The 23561-nt window shown below is 40.2% G+C and overlaps 1 protein-coding gene across 1 annotated transcript in view; it reads left to right on the top strand.

The window, feature by feature from the left end:
* ddc (dopa decarboxylase) overlaps positions 1–11941 on the top strand; it is a 32124-nt gene extending 20183 nt beyond the window's left edge. Inside the window, exons 12-14 of the mRNA XM_052143779.1 lie at positions 1128–1226; positions 5464–5565; positions 11198–11941. Of these exons, the coding sequence (XP_051999739.1) occupies positions 1128–1226; positions 5464–5565; positions 11198–11398 (402 nt within the window). The 3' untranslated portion in view covers positions 11399–11941. The remainder of the gene's footprint in view (positions 1–1127; positions 1227–5463; positions 5566–11197) is intronic.
* The last annotated feature ends 11620 nt before the right edge of the window (positions 11942–23561 follow it).

Raw genomic sequence — 23561 nt, 5'->3', positions numbered from 1 at the left:
TCCTGACATTGTAAGAACTTTTTGTTTAATACTAATAAAATCACAATGATGTTTAATTATCATTACTGTAACAATGTTTGATCCTAACTTTACATATCATTAGCCAAAGTTTTTGGAACATTTTCTGTAAAAAATAAAAAATAAATAAAACAAACAGTTTAACACTGCTGTGATGGGGTTTCACATTGAGCTGCAATTTGTTGGGCTCTCCCATCCACCTCACTGTAGCTTACTTTCACATTCCAAACCCAGAAATATGAAAAGGGTCCGTTAGCATTAAACCCATAGCTGGACACATGAGTCGAACTGAATGTTTCAAATGTTAGATAACAGATTACACACACACACACACACACACACACACACACACACACACACACACACACACACACACCACACACACACATGTTGTGTTTCCATGTTTTATGGGGACTTTCCATAGACATAATGGTTTTTATACTGTACAAACTTTATATTCTATCCCCTAAACCTAACCCTACCCCTAAACCTAACCCTCACAGAAAACATTCTGCATTTTTACATTTTCAAAAAATTTAGTATGATTTATAAGTTGTTTTCCTCATGGGGACCGACAAAATGTCCCCACAAGGTCAAAAATTTCGGGTTTTACTATCCTTATGGGGACATTTGGTCCCCACAAAGTGATAAATACACACTCACACACACACACACACACACACACACACACACACACACACACACACACAAAGAGGAATTTATTGCATGGGTTTGAGTGCCCCAACATTTGAAATATCTGGGACAGTTTGTTACTTTAGTTAAAATGCTTGCCCAGAGCCATGGATCATTTGTGACTGTCTGTATTGCTCATATAGAAGATATTTTCTGATAGTGTGCCTTATCAACTGTTATTTGTCTATAATTAAGTAGCTTTAAGAGCTTTTTGAGTATCCTGTGAAAATGCCAGTAAACTATATTATTTAATCTGTTCAAAAATACCTTCTACAGGAATAAATGGGTATTTGAGTCTGTATAGGTGATTATCTTATATGCGTTTTCCTGGTGCCCTAGTTTGTGTCTGTGATTCATGTGTACCTTATTTATGCATGTACAGTTCAGATGTCATGTTTAATCTAATCTCCCTTCAGCACTGGCAGATACCGTTGGGTCGTAGGTTCCGCTCTCTGAAAATGTGGTTTGTGTTCCGCATGTATGGACTCAAAGGTCTGCAAGCCTACATCCGCAAGGTAACTGCCTTTTACCCATGCTGTCAGTCAAGTTAGTCCTAGCAATCACATCTTATTTGGTTCCACAGTCGATTTAGTATGACGCAAATCATAATTTAGATGATGTTCTGTGCTTGAAGAAGGCAGTCTGGTCCAGCGTCTATATTTGTTGTATTAAAGGTGAAGTGCGTCATTGTTTATGTTAAAATACTTTCTTGTATCTCCACTTAATATGCAGAGACAACTATAGGTATACTGGTCATATGGTGTTTCCACATGTATCTGTTTGCGCATCAGACCAGCTTAACGCAGCAACTTTGCCTCAACCAATGGTGTGAGTTTAGGGCGAGACTATCATTATTAGCCATATTTTGAAAATTCACATGTGCTATTGGCACAGAAATTACTTCACGTTTAAGAAATACAGTATGAGCAAAATGTGTTCTGCACTTGGTTCCCCTATTTTTTTTTTATATATATACTATGGAAATAACTGTTGGAGAATGTGGAAATTGTGTGGTCAAATTTGATTCCTGTTATCAGAGCTGATTTTTTTAAATGTACAGAGGACAATCTTTTTTTTTTCATAAATACATGAACAGTCACTGCTTTGGTGTTCTGAGCAAGTTTTATTTTCATCTACAGACTGCTACCTGCTGGTGTGAAAGTGAACTTCCACCATGTGCATGCTTAGAGGAACAGTTCACCCACAAATGAAAATGCTTTCATTATTTAGTCACGTTCATGGCATTCAAACCCTTTATGCCGATGTTTTTTTTCAGTGGAACATACAGTCACATTTTTGAAGAATCTTTACCAGTGGTGGTCCATGACAGAACTCAAAGATGCAAATATATAAATTAGTATTTAAAGATCAAACCAATAAAGATTCCATTTGGTCTAAATATAATGTATTATGATATATATATATATATATATATATATATATATATATATATATATATATATATATATATATATATATTGGTAATTATGCTTCTGTACACAGATGAGTCCTCAAATATACAGTACTGTGCAAAAGTCTTAGGCACTTAAGATGTTTCACGCAAACATTTGTCTTAAGATTTTTTTTTATATATATCTTTGTCATGGCACCCACAAAGCCCCCCACTGAACATCAAGTCAGTATGGGATTAAATGAAGAGACAGAAGCAATTGAGACACCCTAAATAGATAGAAGAACTGTTGCAAATTCTCCAAGAAGCTTGGAACATCATATCTGCCAACAACCAAGAAAGGCTGTGTCCAGGTGTACCTAGGGGAATCGGTGCTGTTTTAAAGGCAAATGTGGACACACTTAATATTGATTTAACTTTTTAAGTTTACTGGACTTTGTATGACATTAATTGATATATGAAAACTATTTATGTCATTATTTTTGAAGACATCCTCACTATGCAACATGTTCCCCAATTGCCTAAAAGTTTGTATCTGTCCCTCCGTCAGGATGTGGGAACATTTTTCAATTAGTAAAGGGGGGCTTGATTGAAAAAGTTTGGGAACCACTGGTTTAGATGCTTATAATTACAGTATTTACTTAATTCTGTAATATTTGATTGCTTCCATTATAATATACTGGAACTTGCGCAGCTTCATTCATTAGTAGAAGCAATCTATAAGGTCACTGTAAAGGGATCAATGGAAAGGTGGAGGTGAGAACCGGCTTGATCATATAAATAATAGTTTTAATGATAAACTTAAAAGACAAACACACACATGACGGACATATCCATTAATGATCTCTCTCTCCCGCACGATCCTCTGCAGTCCACCTTTATCCCTCTCGGAGGCTTGATTAGCCTAATACGGGACCGGGTGTGTAGGATCACGACCCGGCCTCGCCCCGCCCTCCACCCTGCCACATTCCTCCCTCATTCTCTCAGGATGGGGAGCCCACAACATGACGTACACCCCCCCCCCCCCCTTTCCCTGGGGGAGGGCGTGCCCTAAGCCCCGTCTGCTGGCAGGTCATCCCGGTCTACCTGGACGAGGGAGGGGGCAAGGGGAGGGAAACAGAAATAATTAAACTGGGGGGTACTTCCTGTAACAGTGTAGTACCCCCCAAAAAACACTGTAAAATTTAAAAGAGAGTGAAAAGGCCAACGCAGAGCGACAGTGAGAGAGAGAGAGGAGAGAGAGAGATGAAAAATATAAAAAAGCCTCTCCGATACACCGTCGCATGGTCCTCGATCACTACTCCACCCTCTCAGGCGGACGATAGCCACTTCTCCCCGGGCAGACCGGAGTCAGACTCACGACCCCCGGCGGAAAGAAAGCCCCTCCGCATTCTCGGCGACTCGTGGGGACTCTCCTCCGCCCCTGGCAGTGGCCCTACCGCTCCAGGCAGTCGGGGAGACACTTCCCTCCTCCCCTCGCGGACGGCGGTCTTCCATCGACCCCTCTGCGTTTCTGGGGGATGGCAGGGCTCCCCTGCGCCCCTGGAAGCGGCTCCTTCGCTCCAGGCGGTCGAGGAGTCCAGTCCCTACTTGCCTCGCGGACGGAGGCCGTTCACCGCGTCCGGGTGGTCGGTCTACTCCCTCCACCGGTGGATGGCAGCGGCGCTCCCCTGGGTGGACGGCAGTTTCGAGGACTCCGCGACGGGCATCCCTCCTCCTCCCCGGGCTTCGGCACCAGTGTAAAGGGATCAATGGAAAGGAGGAGGCGAGAACCGGCTTGATAATATAAATAATAGTTTTAATGATAAACTTAAAAGACAAACAAACACATGACGGACATGTCCGTTAATGATCTCTCTCTCCCACACGATCCTCTGCAGTCGTCCTTCATCCCTATCGAAGGCTTGATTAGCCTAATACGGGACCGGGTGTGTAGGATCACGACCAAGCCCCGCCCTCCGCCCTGCCACAGTCACTTTTAGAGCATGTAAAGAAATACTCTAACTTAACTAGCCAATTAGACTCCTCCTAGAAAACTTTCAAGCAGTTAACAGAAATTTAATTCACTTACCAGAGATAAAATATGTACTACATATCCTACAGTTGTTAGTACTGCACATATTCGTCTTGCTTCATTGCTTCACTTCCTGAACATCAGGCTCAAACAGATGCAGTCAACTTGTGTTAATGTCGTCCTCTAAACTATTTTGAGGTGTGTCTTATATCCGTGGTCTTTAAAATGAATTATTGCTCATCATTCAGATTTTAATGGATGACGAACATTCAGCTCAAACAAAACTTGCATTGGTTGTGTCTGATCTATTGGGATGGTGTCAGTCTTTAGGATCAGCGTTGAGTAAGCTACTCAAAATGCAGCAAGCTAAGCTACTGTACCAACTTCTTGACAGATAAAAGTGAAGCTTTGCTGAAAGCTACACTTTAAAAAGTAGCTAGTTACACAAGCTAAATGGCAAAAATAGCTTGTAAATTTAAGAATCTTCTTGCTTAAATTGAGACGAATCTCAGTTGCCTCCACGTCTGAGACCATCAATCTATGCATCTTATCACGTGGCTTGTTGTGCGTATTAACGTGGAGACATAGCACGTGTGGAGGCTTCACGCCACTCTCCGTGGCATCCACGCACAACTCTCCACGCCCCCACCGAGAGCGAGAACAACATTATGTAACCACAAGGAGGTTATCCCATGTGACTCTATCCTCCCTATCAACCGGGCCAATTTGGTTGCTTAAGAAGCCTGACTGGAGTCAATCAACACACCCTGGATTCGAACTTGTGACTCCAGTTGGTAGTCAGCATCTTTACTCGCTGAGCTACCCAGGCCCCTATTATTATTATTATTATTATTATTATTATTATTATTAAGTTTTTACTAGAAATACTATGGCTACACTATGACTACTGTCACTGATCTATAATATACTGTAGATGCAGTGTAAAGATCACTACTGTAGTAAAACCATGTTAATTTAAGGTAAGGTAAAACAAAACTGTTTATTTTTCCAATAAAAAAAAAGGATTTTAAAAATAATATATAAAATGACCCAATTTATCCCAAGAATTTGCAATAAAAAAAAACAATAAAAAAAAAACAACAAATGTATTAAATTGACGTATCATACCGGCGACATTGGCCTTGATTGTACTTGGTATCAGATTGAAAAGAAAATAAGTGGTATCGGCCATTCCTAGGATATAATACATATTTCACAACAATTTCCATGTACCTAATGTATTTTTAAACAATGTTGTTGCGTCACATTTTTACACACATTAGCTGTTTTTATCTCATATATAAAATGCATTTTTCATTTCTCTTAGCATGTAGAACTTGCCAAAGAGTTTGAGTCTTTGGTGAGAGCTGATCAGCGCTTTGAGATCTGTGCTGATGTTGTGCTGGGCCTCGTCTGCTTTAGACTCAAGGTAAGACTAAAACACTCTCTCCACAGAAACAAAATCTCTTCCAGTGGTTAGAATAGATTGACTGAGTGGTGGTTAACCATGGAAAATTGCTGTGTGATTTTATTAATTTCTGAAGATGTGGTAGACAAATTATTCAAAATGATGTTGTTGCAACAGCAATGTTGAAATATGCTGTATATACAGTATATATTTGATTAGGCATTAATTTAAGAACCTTCAAATTAAAATATGCAGTTTACAGAAATATACTATTAATTTAACTTCAACCAAAGCTGTAGATAAAAAGATAAACTGCAGGTAAACGTTTCACTGTCCCTTCCAAATTAAAATGTAAATTGCTTTTTAGAGTAAGCATCATAAAGTATGTGAATACCTTCCTGATCTCATAGAGATCTGAATTTGTACACAAGTAATACTTAAAATAATGAGGATGGTTAAAAACACAACTTCTGAATGTTTCCTACTCTTATAGTTAGGCTACTACACGCAAATGCACCGCAAGCTGTCAGCATGCTTAAACATTCCAAAAAGTGACTTCTCTCAATTCATTAGAATGAGAATGATCTTTATTGCCAAGTGTGCTCACGTACTCCGTTTTTTTTTTGGGGTGATAGGATAAAAAAATAAATAGGACATACAACATAGAATGATGTATGTACACGGTCAAGTGGTAATATATGTGCAAGGTACAGACATACAAAAGTATGTACAATTATTTAATTAAATATGAGTGAATTTACATAAGTACATGACATACAGATTATACATTATTGCACTATGGTAGTCCTGAAGCAGTTTAATTGTTCATGTGGTAAATGGCCTGAGGGTAAAAACTAATCTTGAGCCTTGTTGTCATATCACAGTGTGCTCTGTAGCACCGGCCAGAGGGCAACAGTTAAAAAAGGGAGTGGGCAGGGTGTGTGGGGTCCAGAGTGATTCTGCACGTTTCCTCACTCTGGAGAGGTGCAGGTCTTGGAGGGTGGGCAGGGGGGCACCAATAATCATCTCAGCAGTCCTGACTGTCTGTTGTAGTTTCTGGTGGCTGAACCAAACCAGAAAGTTATAGATTTACACAGGACATACTCAAATGATGGCTGAGTAGAACTGAGTCAGCAGCTCCAGTGGCAGGTTAAAATTCCTCAGCTGGCAAAGCAAGTACAAACTCTGCTGAGCCTTCTTCACAATGGAGTTTATGTGGGTGTCCCACTTCAGGTCCTGAGAGATGGTAGAGCCCAGGAACCTGAATGACTCCACTGCTGCCACAGTGCTGTTCAAGATTTCTCCTGAAGTCCACTATCATTTCCAATGTTTTGAACATGATCAGCTCAAGGTTGTTTTGACCGCACCAGACAGCCAGCTGTTTAACCTCCCATCTGTATGCAGACTCGTCACCATCGCAGATGAGGCCAATGACTGTGGTGTCGTCTGCAAACATCAGGAGTTTGATAGGTGTCTTTTGCTTTGCAGTCATTTGTGTACAGTAGGAAGAGCAGTGGAGAGAGAATGCATCCCTGAGGAGCACCAGTGCTAATAGTGAGGGTTCCGGATGTGATTTTCTCCAGTCTCGCTAGCTGCTACCTATCTGTCAGAAAGCTGTTGATCCACTGACATATTGTGGTTGGCAGGAGAGCTTGGTCAGTTTGATTGAGAGAAGATCAAGCATGATGGTATTTAAGGCTGAACTGAAGTCCACAAATTGGATCCTTGCATAAGTCCCAGATCTGTTGAGGTGTTCCAGGATATAATGCTGTCCCATGTTGACAGCATCATCCAAAGACCTGTTTGCTCAGTAAGCAAACTGAAGGGGTCTAGCAAGGGTCCAGTGATGTCCTTCAGGTAGGCCAAAACCAGTCTCTCTAATGACTTGATGACCACAGACATGAGAGCGACAGGTCTGTAGTCATCAAGTCCTGTGATTTTGTTTTTTTGGGGACTGGAATGATGGTGGAGTGTATGAAGCAGCAGGAAACTTCACACTGCTCCGGTGATCTATTGAAGATCAGTGTGAAGATGGGGGCCAGTTGGTTAGCACAAATATTCAGACAGGCAGGTGAGACACTGTCTGGGCCTGAAGCTTTCCTAGTCTTAAGCTGGAAGATCTGGCACACATCCTCATCACAGGCCATCAGTGCAGGTTGAGTAGCAGGAGTGGGGGAGGAGGGGGGTTTCCAGGAGGTGTTGGTGTGTGTACAAAGTGAAGATCAGAGCAAGGGAGGGGGTGTGAGACTGGGCTTTTCAAACCTGCAATAAAACACATTCAGATCATAAGCCATTTGTTGATTCTCTACAGAGTAAGGGGGTGATGTCTTGTACTTGATGTCCTTCAGGCCTCTCCACCCAGATGCAGGATTGTTGGCTGAAAACTGTTTTTTTTAGCTATTCAGAGTAGCTTCTTTTAGCAACTCTGATTTCCTTAGTCAGTGTGTTTTGGCCTAATTGCAAAATATTTTGTTCACACTTCTATAAGCATCCTCTTTGGCATGAGGAAGCTGTATGAAATTTCCTGTTTCCTTGGTTTATTGTTGTTGAATGATCAAAATGTCCTAGTAGGGATGCACATATTCTCACAGAAACACATATATGATGTCACAGTATTGTCTTGGTTACTTCTCTGCCCCGTTCTCTGATGGAGGGAATGAGACATTGTGTCGATGTAGTGACACAAGGGGTCGCTCTTGAGAGCCCGAGATACCTCTGATCTTTGATAAAAGGCCAATGGGAATTGGCGAATGGTATTTGCATGCTACTCCCTCAGACATACGGGTATAAAGGAGGGGGACGTACATACCGCTCATTCAGGTTTTGTGCTGAGCAGCGGGTAGTTCAACATTGTGGCAGGAAGGACACAACATCTCATTCCCTCTATCAGGGAACGGAGGTTACGGAAGTAACCAGGACGTTCCCAATCTGTCACTCACTCGATGTTGTGTCAATGTAGTGACACTAGGGGCCCCCTACGAAAACGCCACAACTAGCTGAACTGTGTTACGTGGATCGGCAGTGCGAGACGGGCAGACTTCTGTGTGCCGCATAGCCAGCGCACTGGGCCGGCACGTAACCTCCCCTAATGATAGTATAATTGTCGAACAGCCCTTAGGGGATGAGTCAACTACCCAAAGGATAGGGACAGGCTAGCCCAGTCGTACCTCTTCTCACTTTTGTCTTTTTCACCCCAGAAAAAGAGAGAAATCGTTAACCGACCGGGACACCAGTGTCTACATCGGGGGGTGTCCCTCCCAAGGGGAAGACAACGTGGAGACCACACCACACCCAGAGAGAGGGGGGGTGGGGTATTTCAAGTGAAGATACGTCATATGTTCTTTCCGAGTCTAATCAGAACTATGTCATGTGGAGAAGTTCCATGGTAGGTCTTACCCAATGGGAGAGGAAGCTGGGGCAGAGGGGACTCTGCCCAAGGAAGATGGAGTTTGCCATCAGGGAAACGTTTTTCAGCGGAATATACATAGCAAGGGGGTGCCCTACGGGGAACCAGCGCATGTGGAGCACCTGTCCCAGTACATGCACCTCCGGGAAGAAAGGCACTGGGGCGGGGCGTGGCTGTGAGCGGGCCTGGGAAACCGTGTACATCATTTTGGCGTCCGTCTGTGACTGGGTGACCATGGCCGAAGGGGGAAGCCCAGCGGAGGTTTCCGCATCAGTCTGGACGAGCCCGCTCTCCGATGCTGTGCTCGAGAGCTCATCGCCTTCGGGGCACCGAATAAGAGGTCGAACTTGCCCTGGGACAAGCTGGCGCACTCATCCGAGCACCTAACCGTAGTAAACGAGTTGTCGGGGAATTGGAGGTCCATTGGGATTTTCCCAAGTGCTTACTGCGCTGGCCGCATACCCATAGGTAGAAGGACCAAGGAAGGGAGCCCCTGGGGTAGCTTGCATTCTGACGAAAGCGAGCCACGACCACAACGTTGCCATGGTCATGTCCTCATAATGACATGACCATGGCACAGCGTGGCCACACGGATGAGGTTAGATTTATCATCCCAAAATAATGATAAGAGGGTCTGGGTGTTGTTGCTCCGTATCTGTGAAGTGATCAGCCAGCTGTTGCAATGTATGCTTGTGGCATGATGTATACACTCACCAGAATAAATGAGGAAAACTCTGTACACCAACTTTTGTTGATGTAAAAGCATGTTCCACAGCCTCTCATTTTCCCCAATGATTCCGCAACGCAATCCATTTTGAACAGTCAGAAGCTCGGCAGATGTAGCGTGCTGTTCGGGATGGCTTCATTCAGCCGTGAAACACAGAGCAGCGGGGAGTTCATCCCTTTAAAAGCGCCACTGAACAAAATATTAAACTCACTAGTCTGTTGCTGGATGACTTATGAAACATCCTGTCCCATTTGTAGGATGTATATGATGTCTGTATGCATGTTTGCTTCATATTCAGCTTCTTCAGAAACCCTTAGTCTTTCAAATGCTCCCAAACTGCCGATTTAAGTCACTTTTTCAATGGATAAGTGCCCTTTGTTATATATTGTAGTTTGTGTGTACCAAGCACAATGCGGACACTGTCTGTAACTGCACTAACCACCCAGGCACAAGAACAAGTGATTTCACATTTAGGCTTACACTGAAAAAAACATTTAATATAATATATTCATATATTATATACAATACATTATATTTTTTCCTAGTATAAATAACAAATGTAATGGTTTTTAACCATGGATTCTAAATTCATACAGTTAAATTAACCATGATATATTTAATCGCAGTTAATAGTGAAACCGTATTATTACGACATCCCTAATCACGAGTAAAACAGCAGATTATTACTTCATAAACACTTGTTTCTCACATAATGCTATCTTATGACATCAAAATACTTTTACTATAGTACATGACTTGTAAGGTGATACATTTTAACATTTACAAGCTTGTTCAAGTGCAGTAAAATTGCTGAAAATTGCAGTAGATCAACTGATCGATGCAAAAGACCGTGGTCTGTCGTTAATAGCATGCAAGTCGACACTTGAGCCAAAAGTGCCAAATAAGCACCACAAAAAAATGTGGTTGCTTCAGTAATTGCATTCTCCATGTCACACTCACTATCGGTTAGGTTTAGGTTAAAGGTTTAGGGTATGGGAGGTAGGTTATCTTGATTTGAAACTCAATAGAGCATTAAATGCAAAAACATTTGGAGATAATTGAACTCGCTATTAGCGCCACACAGTGGACATCTCATCTTGGAACTGCCACGCTATGCTTAAGGAGCAATGTAATATAATTTTGTAATAATGTTGCTACATGAAGGATTTTTGTTCTTGAGATCAGGCTTGTAAATACGTAAAATGCAACAATTTACCAGTCATCCACTAAATATGTAACAGGGTCTCGCCAGTGGTACTTGGCCTGATAAAGGTTAATGTTCTCTGACATTATGCAATGTTAAACAAGTTTAATTAAAAGGTTTTGGTGAATCAACATTCATTTACGTTTCAATGATTCTAAAATAAATGCGATTTTTATTTATTATTTTGCTGGTTGATTTTCTTAAATCAGTGCATAAGTAGTCATATCTAATTATAATGCAGAACTAAATGTGTTGGATTTGACAGTCATACGTCATAGTCACAAAATCCTTACTGAGCTGTGCATTAACCTTACAGGGCTCGAATGAATTAAATGAAACTCTGTTGAAGAGGATCAACAAAGCACGTAAGATTCATCTGGTACCGTGCCAACTGGCAGGAAAGTTCGTGCTGCGGTTTGCAGTGTGTGCACGTACTACTGAGTCAAGGCATGTTCAGGAAGCCTGGTGTCACATCAGTCACCTGGCATCAGAGCTGCTTCAGGAACTGCCTCACTGACCGCTGGGCATGTTAATGAGTCCAGTGAGCAATCTGTATCACGCCTACTAACCACACTTTCTTATTTTCACACCACAGCTGTGATTCTTTCTGCTATTTAGTGTCAATGTGTGTTTGTGTGAGTGTCACAAAGGTGTGTCTTAAAGAACTTGATAATATGTGTCACCCTTCTGTGAGCAGTGTTTTAGTTCAAAAAGTTGTGTACTTGAAAATGAGTCCGTATTCAAAATCAAATATGATTGTCTCCTCTTGAATAGAGTGAAGAAAATGATTTCAGACTACTTTACTAGTGCAATTGCCTTATTTTTTCAAGTGTCAACATACTGTAACACAGTGAATAAAAATATTTGATGGTTAAACAATTAACTAGAATTAACAACTGTAATGTTATCTGTAAAAAATGTCTTTGTTGTTTATTAAATATGTTTTTTGTTTGACAATAAAAAACCAGTGAGATATAATGTGATGGTTGTATTATGTATGGTAAGTTACTTTTGTACAAGTGAGAATGGTAGGGGCATAAACCACTGGAAATAAAGTGTAGAGAAAAAATGAAAGTGAAGTGGTGGGGATTTTGATTCATTTCAGTGACTAGAGTCTTTTGAATCTGTTCACCAAAAAAAAAATAAATTCATATTCGTTTATTGATTCGTACATTGACCATATCTGCAAATTACGCCTTTATGCCAGTAGGTGGCGATAAATGGTGTTTTGAGCAAGTAATTTAATTGAACCAAAATAAAGTCATTCATGACCCAAACAGCTCATTAAACCTTTCATAACTCACTCACTCTAATGTTTAACTCTCAACTGTACCAAATGGTCTGGATCGTTTTGAAACAGCACAGTTTCGTAATGAGAACCGTTTGGCTCGATGATGGAAAAGAAGCTACTGTAATGCGTGTCCAGTCACTTTTATCCATAATTCATCCTGCCATTATTAACAGTTAAATAATAGTCATTATTTCAGCTGGTTGTTCACGAGGGTTTCCACGCACAAAGTGATGTCATCACGTCGATCGCCTAGACTTCGCGAGGTATGCGAGGTGCTCCAATGCCGTTGGATGGATTTGAGGAAATGGGCAGGGCAGATGTGCCTGTGCTTTTGAGGCTGGGTAAAACTACTGCATGTAATGTTGAAAGGATGATATTTTTCTTACAGTGAAATTACCTGTTGCATCTCCTTAGTGCTTGTTTAGAAAGACAAGTAAATCCATGTTTATACTTTCGCCAGGCACTGTAACATGTCCTGTGCATGAAGCTTTCAGTGGCCCGAGGCCTTTATACTAGAACCAGTCCTAGGCTATTAAGGTCTATCTGTGGCTAAACCTAAGCACTTTAACTTGCTTACAGTAAAGATACTAGTGTTTTATATTTTACAGCCTGATCAAAATTATTTTCTGAACTCCAATTGCATTTTTAAAGCATGTTAATAAAAAGCTTTAATTTTACACAATATAAAATAAAAAGAGCCATTCAATTATATATCAATGAAACCAAACTCTAGTGTATTGTTTAGACATTTTTCTTTAGTGTGCATGAGGATAAATGTGCTTAAGGGTTAGTTCACACAAACATGAAAATTCTCTCATCATTTACTCTCATGCCATCCCAGATGTGAATGACTTTCTTTCTTCTACAGAACACACATGAAGATTTTTAGAAGAATATCTCAGCTCTGTAGGTCCATACAATGCAAGTGAATGGTGATCAGGCCTTTGAAGCTCCAAAAAGCAGATAAAGTCATCATGAACATAATCCATCAGACAGTGGTTCAATCGATGTCTTCTGAAGCTATACAGTTACTATATGTACAAGCAAATACCCCATTTGTTATACCACGATCAATGGAAACATGGGTAAATGCTTCACGCTGTAAGCCTCCCCCAGTGTTAAAACCCTCAATTGAAGGCATTCTTGTTTAGGTGTCCCTGCAGTTAATATGACATTTCACTGAACATATGCTGCTGGGATTCCTGACTGATAAGTGTGAAATTATGTTTTTGAAAAAGCCCTTCTCTGTAACCAAACTGCAATCCCAAAGACTTTAAATGGATGATCAGTATCTATTGTAATCTGTGATACATTTCAAAAGGAGTGTAACAAGTTTAAAAACAGCATGAGCTAAACCTGTGGTGTGGCTCTGCAAATGGAAAAGAACTGTGGAACATCCCTCACATTTATTGACGAGTCATTATTTCAGTAACTGTTCGAAGCCAGCAGATGGCAATATTGTATCGATCTCAATGTGATTGTCTGGCTGGAGTTTTCTGGAGCCTGGCTATGGGCTGGGTTTTTCAATAATGTTAAATGTCATGCTCTTAAGATGCTCTTATCTAACACTGTGCATGATTTTATGATGGAGCAATGGTTGTTCCCAAACCAGGATGTAGATTGATCATTTTTCAGCAGAACTGAAATGCATCTTTATAACAGCTGTTATGCTGAACTACAGCCAAGAACCACTGCATAAATCAACAGGAGTTTATCTTCCCAGATGAAAATTGTGTGGTCTATACTGCCAAACGTGGAAGTAGCAACGTATCTTAAATAAAGTGCTACAAGTTACATTATAAACACTACTGAATATAGCAGCCTACACTGCAAAGTACTGTAGCAACATGCAATTGTTATCTTAAGGATCTATTTCTGTCATCTAACCCTTAGAAACTTATTTTGTTGGTGTAACCTACAACAACCTGTAGTTGGGTTGATTCATACATACAAAACCAGTTATATATTTCAGTACAGACAGACACTTTGTTCATTAACAGTTCATTTGATTTGAGGTCTGAGCACTGTGCAATAGCTTCTTCCATTATAAAACATGCAATATTTGACTGTCAAGCTACAGGCCATTGGAGCAGATTTTAACCTGCCACTGAATGAAGAGAATGGTAGGAATTGAGTTATACATATTTATTGAAGAGACAATGGCCCTCTTTTCTTTACTCTAGAAAAGCACTCAACACACAAGACATATTTTGCAGCCCACACTATGATTTCATTATCAAATATATATATATATATATATATATATATATATATATATATATATATATATATATCAATAGCCTACCAAATGTGCTTGAATTGTGAGGTGGCCATTTTCAAGCGTATTTAGCACAGTTATAGAGGGAATAAACTGCAAAAGGATGTAATAAATCAAATAAACAACAAAGAATATATATGCAGAGGGGGGTAGTAATGCACTACATTTACTCCGTTACATTTACTTGAGTAACTTTTTGGGGGAAAAAAATACTTTTAGAGTAAGTTTAAAAGTGGGTACTTTTTACTCTCACTCAAGTAAATTTCTAATGAAAAAACAAATTACTTTTACTTCTTTAGAATGGGTGGTGTTCCTGTCGTTACATTACTGGGTTTAATTATGATTAATGTGTAATTTATTGATAGGTTATTGAATGGGACTTTTATGACAGTGGAAGTTCACACAGCTGCACGCGCTGTCACAGACTGTCACTGAAGTATCCATCACTGTTGCAGCATCAAGCTCTTCAGTCAAACACTTTCTTCACTCCGCACAGTGAAAAAATAATAGTTTCGTCATGCAGTGCCTATTTTTAACATCAAGACAAGCTGATATTTCAAGATTAAAATCTGAGCTTCAAACTAAGGCAGCACACCAAGGTAAGTTGTAGCTCTAATGATAATGCAGGCTTTTCTGTGTAATGAGATTGACATTTTCAGGGTGATTCTGTAACTGGGCTATTATGACATCAGTTTTTAAGTGTAAATTTTTAAATCAGTGCAGTAATATATCAGTGCGCTTTGTCCCTATTGCCATGATGAGTATTTACACATTTACTGGAAACTATCCCAGCTACTTCGGGCTGATTAACTGTTTAAATCCATGTAAATATCCAAGTTAAGTGTAAATGCCATATGCTCTGCCGTTCGTGTGATTGACAACTGGAGTGCAAACAGACAGCATTTCTGCATGTGCACAGCGAGGGGAGTGAGGCGCATGCGTGAGAGAGTGGCTGTGTCCGAAATCGTTCACTCATTCACTATTTCCTTCATAGTGAATGTCAGTTAGTGCACTATATCTCAGCAGTGAGTGAACGAAATGAGTGAGTGAATTCGGATGCTGACGTATACACAGCGTCAGAGCTCTGGGGCTGTCACAGAAACATCATCTGAACTTTTAAAATACTTGGGCCTTACTTGTTATTCTTATTAAATAATATATTAATACAATAAATCTTCATTCTGTTTGTTATTATTAATATATATTTTAATATTTAGAGAAAACACATTTAATCAAATGTACATAATTGTATTTATTTGTTATACTTTAGTATCTTTAAACTCCAATACGACCCGGGTAGCGTTTCTGGGTGCATCGTTGGATTTGGTTACAACCAAATATTTAAATCATCCACATTATTATCATTTCCACTGTGTGCAATCTCCAGATTTAAAAATAATATCACCTCAGTGAATTATTTAGTAAATAAAGTATTCTTCAGCTTAATGGGAAAATTCTGTATAAACATAAATAAAGAGTACATTTTAAAATGTATCTGTATGTTTTGCCTTAAAGGAAATTCAGCATACATTCAGCATGAAATAAAACTGAAAGAGTGAAGGAAGCAATAAACTCCCACTCGTTGCACTTGAATAAAATGTTTGTTTGGTCAAAAAGGGAACTTATGTAGTAAAAGAATAGTTGTTATTAAAAAAAAATAGTTAGTTTTAATGCTTATTACTATTGTTGTTGTTTTGTTGTAGCTGGTTGATAATTAAGATTTTTGTGAAGTCACCATGAGGATGATTAGTGTTACTTCTGGTAAACTTAGAGTCTGTTAAATTTAAGCCATTCATCTTTACTCTTTACTTTAGATTTATGTGCACTATAAAATACTGAGTAGAATCCAGTGTGCCATACGGCTATCCTAGATCTAGTCATAATATCCCTTATATGTAAAGACATGTAATAATCCAATTTAAATAATTAAATCAAATCAACGATACTTTAATCATTGATGAGTTAAGCTTACTTGTAACTACTTAACATTACTTAAAAATTCATTTGAGCCAAATAAGTATGTTTACTTAGAAAAAGCATGCAAACAAATTTAAGTAAGGTCAACTAATTGGATTTTACAGTGTACATCTTCCCTGCAGTGGATTATGGGCAATTAACTACCGTCGAGTGTATGTCGAATATACACTCGAAATTAGAGTGCATTCTGGGTAAGAATGAGTGAATGAAAGTAGGGAACGAATGGCTCACTCAGAATTCAGACAATCATACAAAATGGCAGACACCCGAAATAGTGCACTATATAGTGGCTAGGGGGTGGTTTCAGACACAGCGAGTGTTCCACGACCAGGGTTTGTGTCCTATGCACTAGGCTGCGCACTCTGCATTTAGAAAGCAGTGGTACTGCTGTACAGAAATAATGATCTAAATGATTTTGACACTGAAAACTGTAACTACAGTGAAATAAGAATCAAAGAAGTACTTTAAAAGCTATGAAATAGCGAAGTAGGCATTAATAAAACATGATCTTGCTTTGGTTTATATTTCAGCATTATATATAATGTCCCTGTGGGACATTTTCATGTTTTCACCATAATAATTACTAGAAAGGTTTCCAAAACTCTCTTCTTATTGAGAAATTCATCCAGATCTGACAAGAGCCCTAAAAGCGATAGTTCACCCCAAAATTTAAATTCTCTCATCATTTACTCAACCCTCATGCCATCAAAAATGTGTATGACTTTCTTACTTCTGCTGAACACAAATTAAGATTTTTAGAAGAATTTATCAGCTCTTTTTGTCTATAAAATGCAAGTGAATGGGTGCCAACATTTTAAAGCTAAAAAAAAGAATCAAATAAGTCTGCATAAAAGTAATCTATAAGACTCCAGTGGTTAAATCAATATCTTCAGAAGCGATGTGATATGACAATGTGTGGATGAGAAAGGTCTTGGTTACTGTCGTAACCTCCGTTCCCTGATGGAGGGAACGAGACGTTGTGTCGATATAGTGACACTAGGGGTCGCTCTTGAGAGCTCCGAACACCTCCCATTCTTTGAGAAAAGCCAATGAGAATTGCTGAGTGGAATTTGCATGCCACTCCCCCGGACATACGGTATAAAAGGAGCTGGAATGCGATTCCATTCAGTTTTTGTGCTGAGGAGCCGGGACAAGCTCCGGCCATTTCAGCGGCTAGTACAGTGTTGTGGGGAAAGGCGCTATACGCAAGTTGTACACCCGGCCAGCTGTTCCGTATTACCACACTCTACCTGAAAGAACATGGGATGAAACCGGCTCAACCAATAGATTGTAAAATCACTCAAAATTATTGGGTGTTGCCTAGATGTCTGCTAGAGAGGTGCCATTGGCCAGTATCCATGAGGACGCCACACTCCTTGTAGAGTGTGCTCAAACCAGCAAGGGGGCGGGCACAGCCTGGGTCTGGTAGGCCAATGCAATAGCGTCTGTTGTCCACCAAAGCAGACAAAGAGCTGCTCAGAGCGCCAAAAGCACTGTGTACGATCTAAGTAGGTGCGCAAAACACAGCAATGACCGGCTGGGTCTGCCTCCTCCAGGGGCAGCACTTGCAGGTTCACCACCTGATCCCTGAAGGGGGTCGTGGGAACCTTGGGCTCATAGCCCGGTCGGGGTCTCAGCATCACGTGAGAATCTGCCAGACCGAACTCCAGGCAAGAGTCGCTGACAGAGAACGCTTGCAGTTCCCCCATCCTCTTGATGGAGATGAGCGCAATCAGGAAGGCCATCTTTAAGGAGAGGAGTTTCACTATAGCGGCTCAAATGGGGCTCTCCGAAGGCCCAAGAGGACCAAGTAGAGATCCCATGAAGGCAAGGGGCATGACCTTGGAGTATTCAGCCTCTGGGCTCTCCTTAGGAACCTGATGATCGTGTTTCCCTAGGGACTAACCATCCACTGCTTAGGATCTGCCGGTGCTAGTTCAAAAGATGCGCCCACGTCACCATTACTAAAAAATAGAGAGAGAGAGAGAGAGAGAGAGAGAGAGAGAGAGAGAGAGAGAGAGATTGAGCATGTGCGATTAACTGCGTCTGTCACGACTCCCAAGCATAGACGAATAGTAAAGCTATAGCTATAGTGCGAATAAGAAGCTGGATTCAGCCTTGCGTGATAGTCAGCTTGCTGACGATAATAGAATTTTGGTCAATTAAATCCTATTTTCTCTGTGTAAAAAATTTGCCATCAGGAGTATTTAATTGTAGCCAGTTTGTTCTCTCCTCCGCCATGTTGAATGTTTACATCTGCTCCCAATGTGGAAACTCCAGTAGGTAAGCACCTTGAGTATGTGTGATTACCTCGACTGTTGTGTCTCTCAGATGTGATAAGCCTTGTAATGTTGTAGTAGTAATCTGATCGGTCATAGAGCGAGAGACAATGCTGACTATTTTAAAGAAACCCCTCGCTGACTAAAATTAATGTTGTCAACTGATGCGAGACATCAGTACTCATGGAATGTCTCTATTCCAATCACATTCAAGGACTGGAACTAACTGTTGTTAACAACCGGCTGACTGTACATTATTGGAACTTTATTACACCCCATTCCAATTGTGCCATCTGAACTGTCATTCCCAGTTGGATTCAACAACATATGAAACGTGTAAGACTCTCAGAATTGCTTGTCTTCCCCATTATATACATCAGTCTCGTAGGCGCTGATGGATTATTGACTGCTCCTCTCCCTCTTTAATTCCTACAATCTGGTCTATTGGGACAAGACGTTGCTATCGTACAGAAATTACTTCTCACCGTGACATTATTACTTGTATTATTAAACCTCTTGCCAAAGATGTGTCCTACCCATAATGCAATGGTACTTATGTGCCATGAAGAAATAACTTTGATCTTTTGAACACCCATATCTTTGTTGGTAAAAGTACATTATTTAGTGACATAATAATTGATAGAAAACTGGATATATTATTTCTCAATGAAACCTGCAAACACCAAATCACTTTATGGAACTTGACCTTCTCACTCCCCCTGGATATTGTCACCAGTTAAAACCCCTTCTCACTGGCAGGGGTGCTGGCCTGGCAGCTGTAATTAATCATAATAAGACCATCCGTATTGACTTGATGATGGTTTGATCTTTGAATATTTGTCATTTAAAATTGCTGGTCTGTACCTACTTCTCATTCTGCTGATTTATAGACCCCCTAAACATCATGCAAGTTTTCTCTCTGACCTCACTGAACTGCTCACTCTTGCCTGTGCCCTTACCAAAATTGTATTATGCTTGATGACTTTAACATTCGTGTTGACATAGATTGTACTCTTGCTAAGGATTTCATGGCTGTTCTTGATTATTTTAATACAACATGTTGATTTTCTTGCTCAACTCATTCTCATTCCCATACACTTGATCTAGTCTGTTCTTCTAGTGTTGATAATATTTGTGTGCTGGGTTTTGAAGTTAATTTTAGTTTTACCCTCCCACTCCTGAAGACTGAAATGAAAACTATATCTTATTGCAATCTGAAATCCATAAACACTTCTGATTTATCTGCTCCTCTCTCTGTCTCCTCTTTACCATCCACTGTCAACCTTTCCTGTCCTGATGAAATTCTCTCTGTCTGTAATGAGACCATCTCTAGTGTACTGCATGCACTCGCCCCGGTTAAAGGAAGTTACAAACTACCTAAATTAGACACCTATTTGGACAGATTTTGTTTTAAATGATGTCATACCCATTCATTCTTCGATTTCATATTAAGTATATCTGGACCTTTATCAGACCTCCACCTGCTACTCTTACTCACACAATAGACTTAAATGAATAATTTATCCTAGATAAAATTGATACAATCTATAAGAACTTCTCTCTCTCTGATCCCTGAGAATTTTCTCCTGCATCCTCAGTCCACCCTCTGCATGGCCTTTTCACTTACCAATACATCCTTGGTTGCTGAGCTGATTGGTAAATCAAACTTTTCCTGCCAGCTTGATCCATTACAAACACATCTCCTTAAAAACTCTGTGTGCTATTAGTTCACCTATTACCCATATGATTAACAGATCTCGTTACTGGTCATGTACCACTTAGACTAAGATTGCAGCTATCAATCCAGTACTCAAGAAACCAGGACTTGGTAACACAGTTTTGAGTAACTTTAGGCCTATCTCCAATATCCTATCTTAGCCTTTTCTGGCTAAGATATTTGAAATTGTGATAGCCTCTCAGTTACAATCTCACTTGGAAAAAACTAGCTCCATAATTTTTTTCATTCTGGTTTCCACCCACTCCACAGAAATGGCCCTCTTAAGGGTAGAAAATTACTTCCTCCTCTCATCTGACTCTGGTGCTCTCAGTCTCCTAGACCTCTTAGACCTTAGTGCAGCCTTTGAGACTGTTTGCTGTTCCGTACACCTTACTGGTACTGCCAATCAATTGCTAACTTCATATCTCTGTGACAGGCAACAATTCATCAGTAGTTACAAACACAAATTTCGGTCTGTCTTTGTATCACATGGTGTACCTCAATGATCAGTTCTTGGTCCGCTTCTTTTTCTAATCTAAATGCTTCCACTTGGCCACATCCATCACCATTGTCTTAGTTTTCATAGTTATGCTGATGATAAGCACATTTACATCAGGTTTACCTGACAAAGTGCATCATCATTTACAGCTTGTTCAAAACTCTGCTGCTCGTGTTCTTCTCACACAAAACAAGGAATAAGCTCACATCACTCCTATCCTTCACCAACTGCATTGACTCGCAGTGGTTCTCCACCAGGGGGTCGGGACCCACTAGGTGGCCTCAGCACACTTCCAGGGGGCCTCAAGATATCTTTAAATTATTTAAAATATGATAGATTATTATATTTTTTATATAATGTTTATAATTCAACTTACAGAAAATGCTACAATTTAATAAATCCCTCCAACAGCTTGCTTTTTATAAAGTATATACAGTACTAGACATTTCTGGAATCTTAAGTTTTAAGGAAATATTTTATAATAGATATATCTTAAAGTATAAATATCTAATAGCCTACATGGGGGGCCTTTGAATATTTTTTCCAACAATGAGGGGTCTTGCAGTCAAAAAGGTTGAGAACCAATGGCCTATCGCATACAGTTCAAAATTACTTTCCTAGTTTTTAAGGCCTTTCATGCATTAGCACCTTCATACATGACAAATTTAACCCATTCTTATGTTCCCGTCTGCACTCTTAGATCGAGTGCTGGAAACTTGCTTGTTGTACCTAAGTTTAGACTATCTACTGTTGGTGGTGGGGCTTTTAGAATTGCTGCACCAAAGCTTTGGAACACTCTGCCCAAAAACCTCCATCTCTCCACATCAGTGGTTCTCAACCTTTTTTTCTTCTGGGCCGCACTATGGTCCAAGTGCAAGTCTCAAGGGCCGCATATCATTTACATATGACGTCATCAATGCAAACCAACCGGATTTAATATTTTTGCCAGTTAATAATATGAATATCGTGATACCTAGACAATTATATTTATATACATGTAATTAAAGAGTATATTGCTACTCATTGTTATGTATATTTCTGGTAAGCATGAAGAGTCACTTGTAAGTTTCAGAGATTTTAATAATATATCAAGGACAAGCAAACTATGACATTGTGTTACACTACAGGCAGCATCTTTTCAGCACACTTTTGTTCTTCATCTTTATTGGCACTAACATATGGAACCACAGTGCCATCTCGTCGACAGTAATTACTTATAAAATAAAAAAAAACACAACCCTCCCCATTAATGGGACACCTGATGCTGTCGGGAGCTGACCAATTTGGTGAAATTCGGCTTGAAAAGAGTCACAGCACAATGAAGTTGCGACTGTAAGTTGCAGTCGGTAAGACGCGCACGGAAGCGTGACTTGATGCGCGACATTGCAGAAAATGTGCGTTCGCAGATGTATGTTGATCCAAAAATGGAAAGCACTTTCGAAAGTAATAATCTGAGGTTCTGTTCAGGAATGTTTCGCCACATTTCTGTAACTGAGGATGCTTGCTACGCTGTGTTTCCTCTTGCCTGAACATTCATCAATTCATCTTCAAGTGAGTGGTGGGGCAAACCGAAAGTTGCAGCCAAGTCCTTGATTTTTTCCACAGGGAAAGTGAATGGCTCTCTGATGAAATGTCCAGCAAATTTAAGTTTGTCAAAATCTGAAAAACGAGAGATGAATTTTTCTTGCATTTGACTGACAGTTGCAACAAATCTTTCTCTCTGTTGTGTGTCCAACACACACTCACTTTCGACATTCAGTTGTGGGAAATTAGTTAAATCACCATCTTTGAGTTGTGCAGTGTACAGTGCTAACTTCATTTTGAAACTCTTAATACAGCACAACAGGTCATCAACGTGTTTTCCGTCACCTTGCAGTTGCAGGTTTAGCTTGTTTAGGTGAACTGTGATGTCTGCAAGGAAGGCAAGACTGATTCTCCATTCCTTGTCTCTCAAGACTGGAAATCTCTCTCCCTCGCCAGTGTCATAAAGAAAGTGAACTATCTCTGGGAGTAAAGCCAGAAAGCGATTTAAGACCTTTCCCCGACTTAGCCATCTCACTTCGCTGTGCAGAACAAGGTCTCCGTAGGCACCTTCCAATTTGTCCAATAATGCAACAAACTGGCGGTGCAGTAGAGGGCGTGCATGAATGAATTTGACCACAGTGTCCATAACCTTCAAGAGGTATCCATCTGCTAACTTGCTGCACAGTGCTTGCTGGTGCACAATACAGTGAAATGCCAACAATTCAGGGGACATTTTTTGCATTTCACCAACAAGACCCTTGTGTTTTCCTGTCATTGAGGGTGCACCATCAATAGTGATGGAGACGACGGAGGATGCTGGTATGTTCATGTCTTTGCATGCTTCACTAAGTGCTTTATGAATGTCCTCGCCCCTTGTTCATTCATGAAGTGATTTCAATGCCAATAAATTTTCTGTAACCTCAAACGTTCCTGAATTCACACATCTCACCTCAAATGCAAAGCTGAGCAACGTCTCCGATGTCTGTTGATTCATCTGCTGCCAAACTGAGTGCATTGAGACACGTGTAACTGTGTCATTACTGAGCTGTAAACTTTTAATCCTGCGGATTATTTCGCTCTTGTTGCTCTGATCATCAAATAGACATTGTGATTCC

Source organism: Xyrauchen texanus, chromosome 15 (assembly GCF_025860055.1).
Source record: "Xyrauchen texanus isolate HMW12.3.18 chromosome 15, RBS_HiC_50CHRs, whole genome shotgun sequence".
NCBI lineage: Eukaryota > Metazoa > Chordata > Actinopteri > Cypriniformes > Catostomidae > Xyrauchen > Xyrauchen texanus.
The sequence above is the reverse complement of the archived record's forward strand: the minus strand, read 5'-3'. Positions and strand labels throughout refer to the sequence as shown.